Source organism: Schistocerca piceifrons, chromosome 6 (genome assembly GCF_021461385.2).
Source record: "Schistocerca piceifrons isolate TAMUIC-IGC-003096 chromosome 6, iqSchPice1.1, whole genome shotgun sequence".
Lineage (NCBI taxonomy): Eukaryota > Metazoa > Arthropoda > Insecta > Orthoptera > Acrididae > Schistocerca > Schistocerca piceifrons.
Genome location: NC_060143.1, coordinates 199,252,563 through 199,267,082, shown reverse-complemented (window position 1 = coordinate 199,267,082; position 14,520 = coordinate 199,252,563). Strand labels below are relative to the sequence as shown.

The window sequence follows — 14,520 nt, the reverse complement described above, 5'->3', positions numbered from 1 at the left end:
CAACATTTCTACGGGATCCAAACTGATCTTCCCCGAGGTCTGCTTCCACCAGTTTTTCCATTCGTCTGTAAAGAATTCACGTTAGTATTTTGCAGCCATGACTTATTAAACTGACAGTTCGGTAATTTTCACACCTGTCAACACCTGCTTTCTTTGGAATTGGAATTATTATATTCTTCTTGAAATCTGGAGGTATTCTGCATGTCTCATACATCTTGCTTACCAGATGGTGTAGTTTTGTCATGGCTGACTCTCCCAGGGCTATCAGTAGTTCTAAAGGAATGTTGTCAGCTCCCGGGGCCTTGTTTCGACTTAGGTCTTTCAGTGCTCTGTCAAATTCTTCGCGCAGAATCATATCTCATATTTCATCTTCATCTATGTCCCCTTCCATTTCCATAATATTTCCCTCAAGTACGTCACCCTTGTATAGACCCCGTATAGACCCTCTACATACTCCTTCCACATTTCTGCTTTTAATTCTTTGCTTTGAACTGGTTTTCCATCTGAGCCCCTTCATATTCATGCAGGTGGTTCTTTTTTCTCCAAATCTCTCTTATTTTCCTGTAGATGGCATCTATCTTACCCTTAGTGATAGATGGCGTTACATCCTTACATTTGTTCCCTAGCCATCTCAGCTTAGCCATTTTGCACTTCCTGTTGATCTCATTTTTGAGAGGTTTGTATTCATTTTGGCCTGCTTCATTAACAATTTTTTATTTTCTCCTTTCATCAATTTAATTCAATATCTCTTCGGTTACCCAAGGATTTCTACTAGCCCTTGTCTTTTTACCTACGTGATCCTCTGCTACCTTCACTATTTCATCTCTCAAAGCTACCCATTCTTCTTCTGCTGTATTTCTTACCCCTGTTCTTGTCAATCGTTCCCTAATGCTCTCTCTGAAACTCTCTATGACCTACAGTTCATAATCAATAGATTGTAGTCAGAGTTCACATCTGGCCCTGGAAACGTCCTACTGTTTAAAACCTTGTTCCTAAATCTCTGTCTTACCATTTTATAATCTATCTGAAACCTTCCAGTGTCTCCAGGCCTATTTCATGTATACAACCTTCTTTCATTATTCTTGAGCCAAGTGTTAGCTATGATTAAGTTATGCTCTGTGCAAAATTCTACCAGGCGGCTTCCTCTTTCATTCCTTACCCCCACTCCATATTCACCTGCTACTTTTCCTTCTCTTCCTTTTCCTACTATCAAATTACAGTCCCCCACGACTATTAAATGCTTGTCTTCCTTCACTATCTGAATAATTTCTTTTATCTCATCATACATTTCTTCAATGTCTTCGTCGTCTGCGGAGCTAGTTGGCATATAAACTTTTACTACTGTGGTAGACGTGGGCTTAGTGTCCATCTTGGCTGCAATAATGTGTTCACTATGCTGTTCGTAGAAGCTTACCCGTGCTCCTATTTTTTTTTTTATTCATTATTAAATCTACTCCTGCATTTCCCCTATTTGATTTTGTATTTATAACCCTGTATGCAGCTGAGCAGAAGTCTTGTTCCTCCTGCCACCGAACTTCACTAATTCCCACTGTATGTAACTTTAACCTATCCATTTTTCTTTTTAAATTTTCTAACCTACCTGACAGTCCACGCTCCGATCCGTAGAACGCCAGTTTTGCTTCTCCTGATAACGACGTCCTCCTGAGTAGTCCCTGCCCAGAGATCCGAAGGGGGGACTATTTTACCTCCGGAATATTTTACCCAAGAGGACGCCATCATCATTTAACCATACAATAAAACTGCTTGCCCTCGGGAAAAATTACGTCTGTAGTTTCCCCTAGCTTTCAACCATTCGCAGTACCAGAACAGCAAGGTCATTTTGGTTAATGTTGCAAGGCCAGCTCAGTCGATCATCCAGACTGTGACCCCTGCAACTACTGAAAAGGGTGCTGCCCCTCTTCAGGAACCACACAATTGTCTTCATTGTAGTATTTGCGTAAAATTACTCTTTTGTTGTACAAGTGGATTATAAATATATATGTGTTATCAGACAGAGACACTGTTTTCTTAGGAGGAAAAAGGTTCCACTATTTAACAGTACCTTTTATGCAAGTGTTGTATTCAAGTTCCATCATAAACATCGAGAAGCAACCAAATCTTAAAATGTGAGTAAAGCTTCAAAGCTGCACACCATTTATACAGGGGCATTCGGGAAATAAAGGGCAAGTTATTCTATGCCCACAACGTGTTTGCCCTGTGCATGAACTTTTTTTTTAAAAAAAACACCCACCACCACCAAATATTTCTCATACAGTTGATGACTTCAGCCATTTGTTGGCCAAAATTGGTTAAATAAAAAAACACATTATGATGCAGTCTAGAGTGCTGCAATGCTGAATTTCCAACCGGTTGCGACTCACCTGCTGAAGGAGGGACTGAGCCGTTAATATCTGGCTCCACACAACTCTGCTCGGTCAGGCACTTATTCTGTGTCTGTTGTCCGGACTCCGGACATGTGAATAACCGAGCATGACCAGTTTTCACTCACATCTCATCTTGCCTCGATGCACAGCACAAATCAAACGACCCCGTCCCCCTTTCTCCCTCTAACACACATGCAGTGTTTCCAAGAACACTCATGTCATACAGTTAACTTCATGCATAATGTGGGAAATAATACAATATTTCAGTACAACCACAGAAAAAGATATGACTCATTTCCACATTGCATTAATGCTGTTCCTCAAATTCAGGGGAAGACTGTCTTCATAAATAAAACAGCCTAACAATATTATATATGTATGGCTGCAACTTGTCACTTTTTCATTTGCGTGAAAGAGAGGACACTTTAATAATTACTGTTGATTAGCAGTACATCACTCCTGTGCCCTAGATTTAATAGGCTGCAATGATTTGTTAATAACATGCCAGCAGTAACAAAGAGCGATTCAATAGGTGTCCTTACTGCTAGGATACATAAGATACGCCTTGAAACTGCAACAATAGGAAATATTCAAGCTTTTGCTATAATGATTTAGTCATACGTTTAAGAAGAAGTCGATATGAGCATCACAATGGCGATAAGGGAGACCAACATGCAAGGACTCTCAACATGTAGTAATCACTGCACACACGATTTTTTTTGTTTAAAAAAACAGAGAGAGAGAGAGAGAGAGAGAGAGAGAGGAGCAATTCTGAGCAATCTTTAAACTGTATTAAGTTATACTTGCACATTAGTCTAAGTGTGCATAGTTTTAAGCTTTCAACCATTACCTCAATTTGGAGAATCTAAAATTTCTGACTGACATGCATACTTAATAACAGGCAAGAAATAGCTTTAGAAAGGTAGCGATCACAGGAGCAGCTCAAAAGAATATTTCTTGCAACAAAATTAGGTGTATGCAATCTGTCATTCTGTAGACTGACAATTTTTGCAACTAATAAGGATGTTACCATATGAGATATACTCCACTGCAGCTACAGGAGCAGCAATTTCCAAAAGGGTAGGATGCTAAGACAGTTAAAGTACTCTCTCTTCAAGCCATTTCGTCTATGTGTATGATTCAATCAATTCAAAGAGATGAGACACTGGAAACTGAATATCTGTAAGCTGGAGATCTGTAAATTAAAATGGGAGGAACAGTGAAATGCTTTGAAAGAACAAATGGCAGTAGATGACCATGATCATCTCACCTTAATACATCACCAAAGCACAAAAACTTTTGAGACAATGTCTCTAAATTACGATGGGCAAATGCAGAAAGAATTCTTGAACAAGACCACAAGTTATTTAGTTTCATGTTACACAAGAGAGAGAGAGAGAGAGAGAGAGAGAGAGAGAGAGAGAGAGAGAGAGAGAGAGAGGGGGGGGGGGGGACGACAGGAGGGGGGGCGGGGAGGACGACAGGAGGGGGGGCGGGGAGGACGACAGGAGGGGGGGGGAGGGCGACAGGAGGGGGGGGGAGGACGACAGGAGGGGGGGGAGGACGACAGGAGGGGGGGAGGACGACAGGAGGGGGGGGAGGACGACAGGAGGGGGGGGAGGACGACAGGAGGGGGGGGAGGACGACAGGAGGGGGGGAGGATGACAGGAGGGGGGGGGGGGGGGAGAAGGATGACGATGACAGGTTTGTGGAGCACTCAACTGCGCGGTTATCCGCGATCGTACAAATTCCCAACCTTTGCTCAGTCCAATCTCATCACTTTTATGAATAATGATGAAATGATGAGGACAACACAAACACCCGGTCATCTTGAAGCAGGTGAAAATCCCTGACCCTGCTGGGAATTGAACCCCGGACCCTGCACTCGGGAAGTGAGAACGCAACCGCGAGACCAGGAGCTGCAGACTGGAGGAGAAGGATAAGGAGTAGACCATTACCTGAAGTTCCTACATTAACAAAATAAATAAATTTTACCCTAAAAATTTTACATTTCTTTTACAATTCAGATATTTATACACCAAACCAAGTACCAAAAGATCACTTCAACTCAACATCCCTAAAAGAGTTAACAGGCAGAAAAAAAATCTTGAGAGCTCATCAAAAATGGCATCGAACAAATATCAACGGGGGAACTGAGAAACTTTTATAGCCTTATTTTTTTCAGCATTTTCATTTTAAGATTTATGATCCCCCATGTCAATAACTCCCCCCCCCCCCCCCCCCCCCCAAAAAAAAAAAGCAGGATTTACAAACACTACTTAACACTATTGGTCCTCCTACACTGTTACACAACATGCCCTTGCTTGCAACTTAAATACAAGAGAATTACATGAAAGGCCCCTGCAGGTACTGCAGTTGTTGCCACACAACTACTGTATTCAAATAAAATTCCACATGACTTGTTCTCAGATGACTTCCAAAATATTTCTGTCCACTCACCTGGAAAATTGGAAGAGAGTGCTAGACGAACAAGGCCAGAAACAGAACCGGGCCCTCGCGGGAAGAGAGTTGCTGCATTTCCAGAGGTAGGCGGCCCACCGCCAGATGACGCTGGAACAGGCTGCCGGGCTCGACGGCGAGCTACAGCGGCAAATGTTTCTAGCAGACCAGCGGCAGCAGGGCTTTCCCGCTCCGGTGGACAGCAGGAGCCACCACTTGCACTTAGGTTAGGCACTGATACTGACATTGGAGCACATTCCTTCTTGCCTCCAGCAGCTGAACCTGTAGGGTTGTTATTTCTACTTCACCATGCTGTTCTGTTCTATTTTAGAATGTGTGTTTAAAAAAATATATACATAAAAAATGTAAAAATAATAGAATTATCACATCTACAAGATGTTTCCTTTTCTTTCCTCTTTAGTACTCATCAGTTATATTAGGTTTTCTCGAGTATTATTGTTTCTGCTAATTTTTTCATCAACTTTTACGAATGCTGTCACACGTTTGGGAAAACGTTATCTTAATTCATTGCTAAAACACAAGACATCATGCACTTTTACCCACATAAAACTTTCTATTTGCAATCTTTTAGTGCTTTCTTGTACCAACACAATCTGTGTATTTTGGGTTTGATGTATTAACTTTTTGTTCCTTCATATTGATAATTATTTGCTGCATGCGCCATGATTAACTACAGTTTCATGCTCACTAGACATAATAGTAGTCACCCCCTTAAAAGGGCATAACGGACCCTTTGGAGTATTTTAGATGGGGTAGAGCACGTAGCAGGCAGTCATGTGACCCTCATTTATTGAGATTGTTCATGGCAGTGGAATGATGTGTATATGCCAGTTAGTCGTATGGAAGCAGTGCATTAGAATGGTTCAACATCGAGATTTGACAAAATGGTAGAAAGGAATTGTGTTTAAACATGCCTGTGACCACACCTTGGCTGAAGTTGGCAGATATGCTGCTGTATCGATACAGACTGTCCAGTGTGCCTGCAAGATAAGCTGTATCAATCACAGCCACATAACACGGTGTAGAAACAGTGGCCATAATTAATCTTAACCAAGATGGACCAGAGACCAACGTCTCACCTCGTCAACGACAGTGGGTTTCAAAACCTGACAGAAGTTGCTGTTGTCAGTGGAGGCAGGTCCATATCAACGAGGTTCTGAGTGAACACTGTGAAGGGAATTGCATGTAATGGAATTTGGAGTCAGGTAACTTCCAAATGACTTTTGTTCACAGTGGCACATAAAGGTGCATGTCTTCAATAGGCCAAACAATGCAGAAACAGGACAATAGTTGACTGGAGCTTTGTAGTGTGGTCCAACGAGTACCCATTCTGTATCTTTTCAAATAATTTGAGGCATGGAGTGTGCCGAAGGCTTAATGAGGTTTCATAATTTTTAACCTTAATAAGGTGTTTAACCTGCTGTATATGGAGGGTGTAGTTCAGGCTGCATATGGTTCTGTGATATTTTGGGACTTGGGTCCATTCCAATGTTCTAGGTGATCAAGTATTGACACTACTTCTACACTTCCATAATGAGAATGTTGCGGGCACACTCAATACGACATCAGTCATCTTCAAAGGGCTGCAAGTGTACCTTCCTGGTTTCGTGGACAATCACTTAGAAGTTGTTTCATCTCAACTGATCTGCCAAACAAGATTAAACCCACCTCTCTCTCTCTCTCTCTCTCTCTCTCTCTCTCTCTCTCTCTCTCTCCCCCCTTCTTTCTTTCTTTATAAGGAATGGGGGGGGGGGGGCAAAATTTGGCAATTGATATCTCCGAAATTTGGTAATTCAACGGGATGTAATCATTAGTAAGTGTTTTCAGATAAAAATGGCATAACTGAATAAACTTATGGACTATCTTCCTTGCCAAATTTACAGTGTGTAAACTTAAAGTTGGTATATCAGCTCCCTCATTCTGAATTGACAGAAGTCAGAAGGCTTTGGCCAGTAGTCATTTGTTTTCGATTGCAACTAACGTCAGCCGGCTAACAGCACAGTGCTATAAGTGGCCCTTGTTGCCTGCTGCATTACTTTGTTGTATTTTACTATATTTTCGAGTGTTTCCCTTCACTGTGATAAGTGTGTGCACCAGCTGCAGTTACGACCTTTATTAAACATATCAATACGCAAGACAATTTCAGTTTTGATTGCAAACAACATGTAACCATTTTACCTCTGTGCACGACTTCTTCTATTGCAAAAGCATGAAGCACAGTTTGAGGTGCCTTACTGCGGGATCGCACAGTTGAATATATGTGTGACACCCCAGTTTTTTGCATTGTGTGTGCATGACTGTGTAACCATCTATATTACTAAGCGGTTAAAACTGTCACCTGGACCCAGTTGCAGGTTGTCTAAGGGCTTCTAGGAGTAACAAAAGTTTATTTTCAGCAGCACTTCATTTCATAGAATTATTGACCACACTTAAAACTTTAAAATGCAGTCACAATCCACTGATTGAGAGGTATAGCCATTTGTTAGAAGTTTAACATAACAAAAATGTCCAAATTTAAAACTTTGCAATGCCCTCATAATCATCTCTCTAAGAGGTAGAACCATTCATTAAAAGAACATGTCAAGTATTACAGATAGAAACTGTATATATGTCCCAAGACAATGTAACTCACAGCATGACATTAGACCAACTGTATTCACCAGGTATTTGACAGTGAAAGTGCTTAGAGACTTCCAACAAACTTACACAATTTCAGACCTTTTTGAAACAATTCTAGCTGACACCCCACACAGAATTATGAAAGGAAAGGAATAATAAATGAAAAGCACAGTTTGCTTTTGTTCTACAATATTACTTTTATTCCTAACCGGTTTTCGGCTTAAAGGCCATCTTCAGACATTTACTGAGTATTATACTCAGTAAATGTCTGAAGATGGCCTTGTAAGCCGAGAACCGGTTAGCAATAAAAGTAATATTGTAGAACAAAAGCAAACTGGTGCTTTTCATTTATTATTATAATGTTGTTCTACCAAGAACCGACGGAAGATTCTGTTAATAAAGTAAAGGAAGTCTATCGTTAAATACATTTTCATTGTTCACGCAGTTGACTACTTAACTTTGTCCCTAATATATTTTTCAGACATAATAATAATAATAAAAAAACATCTACCACACCCAATGTACTTGTAAAACCACGTCACTATACAACACAATTCAGGAGATATGACATCATAAATACTGAGATGCAGTGGCCAGAGACAGTGGTCGTGTGTGTGTGTGTGTGTGTGTGTGTGTGTGTGTGTGTGTGTGTGTGTGTGTGTGTGTGTTCTATTTTAGAATAAGACCTTTTAGCCAAAAGCTCAAATGGATTCATGTCTTTTTGTTGTGCCTGTCTGAGGTTCAATTTTACCCTCTTTACGTTTAGTAACAATATATCCTTTCCATAACACTGTTGTTATTCCGTCCTGGATTTTTCACTGTTTGATTTTGCTTTCTTTTGCTATGATCATGTCTAAATTAATTAGTTCAACAGAAAGGTCTCACATTGGCAAATAGAGGGGTTTAACATTCTCTTGGCTTACCAGTTTTGGTTTTGAATTTTTCATTAGTTTATGCGTCATATACAGGGAGCAAAAGGCTATTTACAATTTGTACAGAAACCAGATGGCATTTATAAGAGTCGAGGGACATGAAAGGGAAGCAGTGGTTGGGAAGGGAGTGAGACTGGGTTGTAGCCTCTCCCCGATGTTGTTCAATCTGTATATTGAACAAGCAGTAAAGGAAACAAAAGAAAAATTCGGAGTAGGTATTAAAATTCATGGAGAAGAAATAAAAACTTTGAGGTTCACCGATGACATTGTAATTCTGTCAGAGAAAGCAAAGGACTTGGAAGAGCAGCTGAACGGAATGGACAGCGTCTTGAAACGAGGATATAAGATGAACATCAACAAAAGCAAAACGAGGATAATGGAATGTAGTCAAATTAAGTCGGGTGATGCTGAGCGAATTAGATTAGAAAATGAGACACTTAAAGTAGTAAAGGAGTTTTGCTATTTGGGGAGCAAAATAACTGATGATGGTTGAAGTAGAGAGGATATAAAATGTAGACTGGCAATGGCAAGGAAAGCGTTTCTGAAGAAGAGAAATTTGTTAACATCGAGTATAGATTTAAGTGTCAGGAAGTCGTTTCTGAAAGTATATGTATGGAGAGTAGCCATGTATGGAAGTGAAACATGGACGATAACTAGTTTGGACAAGAAGAGAATAGAAGCTTTCGAAATGTGGTGCTACAGAAGAATGATGAAGATTAGATGGGTATATCACATAACTAATGAGGAGGTACTGAGTAGGATTGGGGAGAAGAGGAGTTTGTGGCACAACTTGACTAGATGAAGGGATCGGTTGGTAGGACATGTTCTGAGGCATCAAGGGATCACCAATTTAGTATTGGAGGGCAGCGTGGAGGGTAAAAATCGCAGAGGGAGACCAAGAGATGAATACACTAAGCAGATTCAGAAGGATGTAGGCTGCAGTATGTACTGGGAGATGAAGAAGCTTGCACAGGATAGAGTAGCGTGGAGAGCTGCATCAAACCAGTTCAAAGATTCAAATGGCTCTGAGCACTATGGGACTCAACATCTGAGGTTATCAGTCCCCTAGAACTTAGAACTACTTAAACCTAACTAACCTAAGGACATCACACACATCCATGCCCGAGGTAGGATTCGAACCTGTGACCGTAGCGGTCTCGCGGTTCCAGACTGAAGTGCCTAGAACCGCTCGGCCACACTGGCCGGCATCAAACCAGTCTCAGGACTGAAGACCACAACAACAACAACATGCGTCAATAATCTAAAATTAATAAAACCAATATAATTTGGGTTTTACATCTTCAATCATACACATTTTACCCATCAAACATCACATACTTGGCACATTAACTCATTTGTAAATAATCACATGCCTGAAGCTGATGTGTGGGAGTTCCATTCTTTTAAAGAAGTGAACGGAGGGGTGGGGGTGGGGGAAGGTATGTGTCGGCGGCAAAACTTCATGGCCCACAAAACTAAAGTCTTTTGCTTTTGGTTTCAATGGTTCACGGATGAACACAGTCCTAAAAAATAAAAAAAAATCTTTCACTTACTGCTAGAACAGGCTGAAAGGATCCAATTACATTCTATCTTACAACAATCCAAGGCAAACAGCAACAATTAAATCCTGTATATAAGCAAGATTAATTCCAGAGTTTGAAAACAATGCCTGAAAGTAACCAAATCTAATCATAAAACAAAAATCAGAAATATGGCAAGGGAATTATTGGTCTGACGAGACTATACATCACATCAGTTCAGAGGTATACGACAGGACTATCTTCTTCACATTTCTTCCACAAAATTTTGGGCGAACTGTTGGTAACGTGTTGCCACGATTTTTCAGCACAGTCTTCTGCTGTATCTTCCGGTGAAAATATGCTGAGTCTCCCCTACTTAAAACCCCGCTGCTGGAGTGCATGTTCATTAGCTGAATGTCAGTACACTGCACGCCTTTTGTGGCAAAAGCTTGCCACACTGATATCAGATTGATCGTCTTAAAATAGTAAAATCGCAGATAAAGAAGTTTTTCTATGACAGGATTCCATCCAGAATCTAACTGGAAGCAACAGTCCTTAGAGACAGGGGCTCTGACTGGTTTCTTTCCTCCGATTCACTGATGATGGAACTTTGGCTTATGGACATGCCCTATGGACCAAAATTTTTCTTACTGTATTTCACCAAATGGCCAATAAAGATACAGTGCTCAGCAATAGTGGACTTGGTGGCTCAGAGGTTCCCACACAAGAACGCTGCTCAAGTTCCTAGATGTGATACTGAACAGTGTGCATCATTTGCCCCGTGTAACATTTGCTGCACTCGCACAGAACTGTATAAACACCTGCCACATGCTGCCCTAAGTCATCTTTGATACATCCCAACAATGCTGAGATAGATTACTTTAACCTTAAGTCTTCTTACTACTCTGCCTATTTTCGCAGAAACATTTGCAATGGATGCACAATAGGCTGTTGTTTTGAAAGGTTCATCCTCTTCCTTGTACTGCCATTTGTGCATCTGTAACACTACCTGTACTTGCTGGGACGAATATCCATTGTTCAGGAACATACTTCATAGGTGTTTTCTTTCCATTCCCATGTCATCGGCATCCGAGACACAATGAGTTCAGTGCTCAGTCGATCAAGGTCTTAGAAGGCCCACAGTTTGTGCTGGATGGTGGCAACTAGTAGCCTGGAAATGCAGGTCTGTATGAGTGGACTTTTGAAATATCAAATGTCCAAATGTGCCACTGCTTTTAAGTCATAAGAAGATGACTAAAAATGGCAGACAACCTACTTCCTCCAGCTGCACAGCAAACTTTATGTTTTCATTTACAAAGTTTAGATGCCGCACGAACTCCAGACTGTCCAAACCGTGAGGCCAAACTATAGAAGTATTATCAAAGTATAGCCACATTCTGTTGGTTTTAAAACAGCTGAGTCGAGTGTCTGCTCGTCTAATCTTCCATAAAAAGATTGGCTACCAGGGGAGAGACAGAACCCTTCAAGGCAACACCATCAGAGTGTGTGAAAAACTCAATGTTAGATAATGAAAAATCCAGAATAGAAAATTGTCATTGTTAGATAATAAGTATGTATGACTGAAGAGAAACGTTTCACCTGTGGAGGGGCTGCCCTCTGCAACTTACAGGCAAACATGGATAAAATAGTGGTCAAATTGGGTAAAGGTAACACAACCATGGTCATAGGACGGGATGACAATATTAACAAGATCAGTGTTTAATTGTGTGACTCAGTGTGCCATAATATTGATAAGGATCCTACTGACCGTGTGATGAGAATAACAATGAAACTTTATAGTTCTCTACCAAAGGAGGTCATTAAAAAACAGACCACACAGTCAAGTGTTCACATCATATAAGAAATTCTACAGATTTCATCAACAAAATTAAATCACTTAGGCTGGAAAGCGATAACATATCAGTTAGTTCTGATGTCGTTTTGGTTTTTGCAAATGTGGCTCTGGTGAACTTGCTACATCTAACTGGCACAAGGTTTGGGGGCTGACATTACAGTATTGTTAGAGCACACACTAAATTGCCTGACGTACTCACAGCAACTGTACTGAATAACAATTAGGTGACATTTCACCTCCTCGATGTATTTTTTTTTATCTACCAATGAGTTTTTTGAACAACATATGTCTCTTCTGGTGGCCAGCCGTCTTACAGAAGACAGCTGTTAACCACGCTGCGCTCCCAAATCGGTAGTTTTGTTATGATGAGCAAAGGTGAATAAGTAAGCTATTGTACATGTGATAACGTCAGCTGCCACTATATGTCTGCTTTGCATAGCCGGTATAATTCTGCAATTATTTCATTTAAAGACAACCTACCTGATATCAATGAAGTGAGCTTTCACCACAGAATGTGTGTGGTGCAACGCATTGACATGCAGCAGAACTGCATGCGCTCAAGGAGCATGTGCGCTGTGACAACTATGTACACTATCTACATGCTGATAGGGTCTTAAAATGGGAAGCTTAAGGTATTTTTGCCAGTATTCCACCGAAGATGGCCAGATGACTCTGCGCTGAAATATCAAGGTGGATATTTACAATCATCTAGCAGTCTGCCCACAACTTTAAGGAAGAATCTACAGGCCGGGAAAGTTTTAAATTTCAAAGTCTTCACAATAGACAGGAATGAGTGAAAGTCACAGGTGGAAAGATTAATTAACCATTTAAGACTGAACATGGAGCTGATTTTTGTGTTTTTACGCCAAATGTCAAATACATCATCATATACCTGCGCACAACATTATTTGTTCAGATAAGAAGCACCCTTAAATATGCGCTTGATAGGTTTGTTATCGACTTCAATAAATGTGTGTGTGTGTGTGTGTGTGTGTGTGTGTGTGTGTGTGTGTGTGTGTGTGTGTAGACTATGTAAAATGCTATATTCTAAGAAACAAAATATTAGGGCTGTTCACTTTTACTTTTATTCTCTCTCATCAATTGGTGGACAAGGATAAACCATATCCCTCAGGCAACTCAAAATATTGATTTGAACTAATACTTCCTTCTTTCTATTCTTTTCCTCAAGATTAATTTAAACCCAGAATTAGATGCACACTGTACTTCACAAGTTCTGTCAAAAACTAGAAGCAACTACCTGTTGTGATGAGTCCACTCCTTTAAATACATTTTTCATTGGTACATTAACTACTTCCATTTCTATCCAAAAATAGCCTATTTCAACTGTGTAATCAGCATACTGTGTGTTCTCTATGTTTCTGATGTCCAACACAGACAATGAGTGACATCCAAAACAATGTGAATCCTGCACAAACTGATGGGTATAAATTGTGAATGGTGGTCAAGGGGTATTACAATTTATCATAAGGAAACTGTGAGAGATTGGAGGAGGGTAACAAATCTTCATTTTTCTAATACAAACAGGAAATGCTAAATTATAATGAAATTTAACATTTGTAAGGCCACATAAGACAAATGACAAATTTATTTTTTCAAATAATCAGTCTTCTGATTATTTTGATGCACCCTGCCACAAAATCCTATTTTGCTAACTACTTCATCTCCAAGCAGCACTTATGTTCAAAATCTTCAACTATTTGTCAGATAAACCCCAATCTCTTTTCTTCTCTTACAGTTTTTACCCTCTACAGCAGTCTTTAGTGCCACGGAAGTTATTGCTTGAAGTCTTAACGCATACCCTATCATCCTACCCCTTCTTGTCGGTGTTTTTCAAACATTTTACTTTGCCAGTTCTGTGGAGAACCTCATTCCTTATCTTACCTGCCCACCTAATCTTCAACATCTTTGTAAAGCACCACAACTAAAATGCTTCAATTATCTTCCTTTCTGATTTCCCCACAGTCCACTGTCTCAGAAATTTCTCCAACTACAGTTGGATTCATGAATGAAGGCAGTTCTTCCAGCTATAAATGCCATCTTTGCCTGTGGTAGACTGCTTTTTATGTCATTACTTTCTCCATCATGTTATTTTGCTTCCAAGAAAGCAGAATTTCTGAACTACATCTATTTCATAGTCCCTGGTTGCAGTGTTTTGGTTTTTCATAAGACTTGCTTCCATTATTAACTGGAACATCAGAACTGCCTTTCTGGTGCCTTTATCTTACCAAAAGCCTAATTGTCGTCTAACAGATACACAATTTTCTTTTCAATTCTTCTGATATTATTCTTTTTAGCAACTTAGATGCATGACCTGTTAAGCTGACTGCAATATTTCTCTTAGTTGTCAACCCTTGCTATCTTCAGAATTGTGTAGATGATTTTGGAAGTCTATCTCCAGACTCACTGATTCTAGATACAAACTTGAATTGTCATCACGTTGCAACTTCCCCAATGATTTGTACAAACTTGAATTGTCATCACGTTGCAACTTCCCCAATGATTTGAAAATTCCAAAGGAACACTGTCTACCCTATCTGTCTTATTTGACCACAAGTACTCTAAAGCTCTGTTACATTATGCCTCTTAATACTGGATGACTTCCATATTGAGCCCCACTACTGCTTTTCTCACATCATCAGACAAGTTCTTCCCCTCATAGTGGCCCTCAATGCACACTCTCCACCTACTGACTCTCCCTTCTGTATTTA

General features: G+C 40.2%; 1 protein-coding gene across 6 annotated transcripts in view; it reads right to left on the bottom strand.

Moving 5' to 3' along the window:
* The window catches only part of LOC124802933 (E3 ubiquitin-protein ligase HECTD1), a 325,190-nt gene that overhangs the window by 61,244 nt on the left and 249,426 nt on the right, over positions 1–14,520 (bottom strand). For 5 of the 6 annotated variants that reach the window (XM_047264012.1, XM_047264013.1, XM_047264017.1 and 2 more), the window contains one exon: positions 4,845–5,126. The exons of the other annotated variant lie outside the window; for it this stretch is intronic. In XM_047264012.1, the coding sequence (XP_047119968.1) occupies positions 4,845–5,126 (282 nt within the window). The remainder of the gene's footprint in view (positions 1–4,844; positions 5,127–14,520) is intronic. 6 annotated transcript variants of the gene reach the window in all.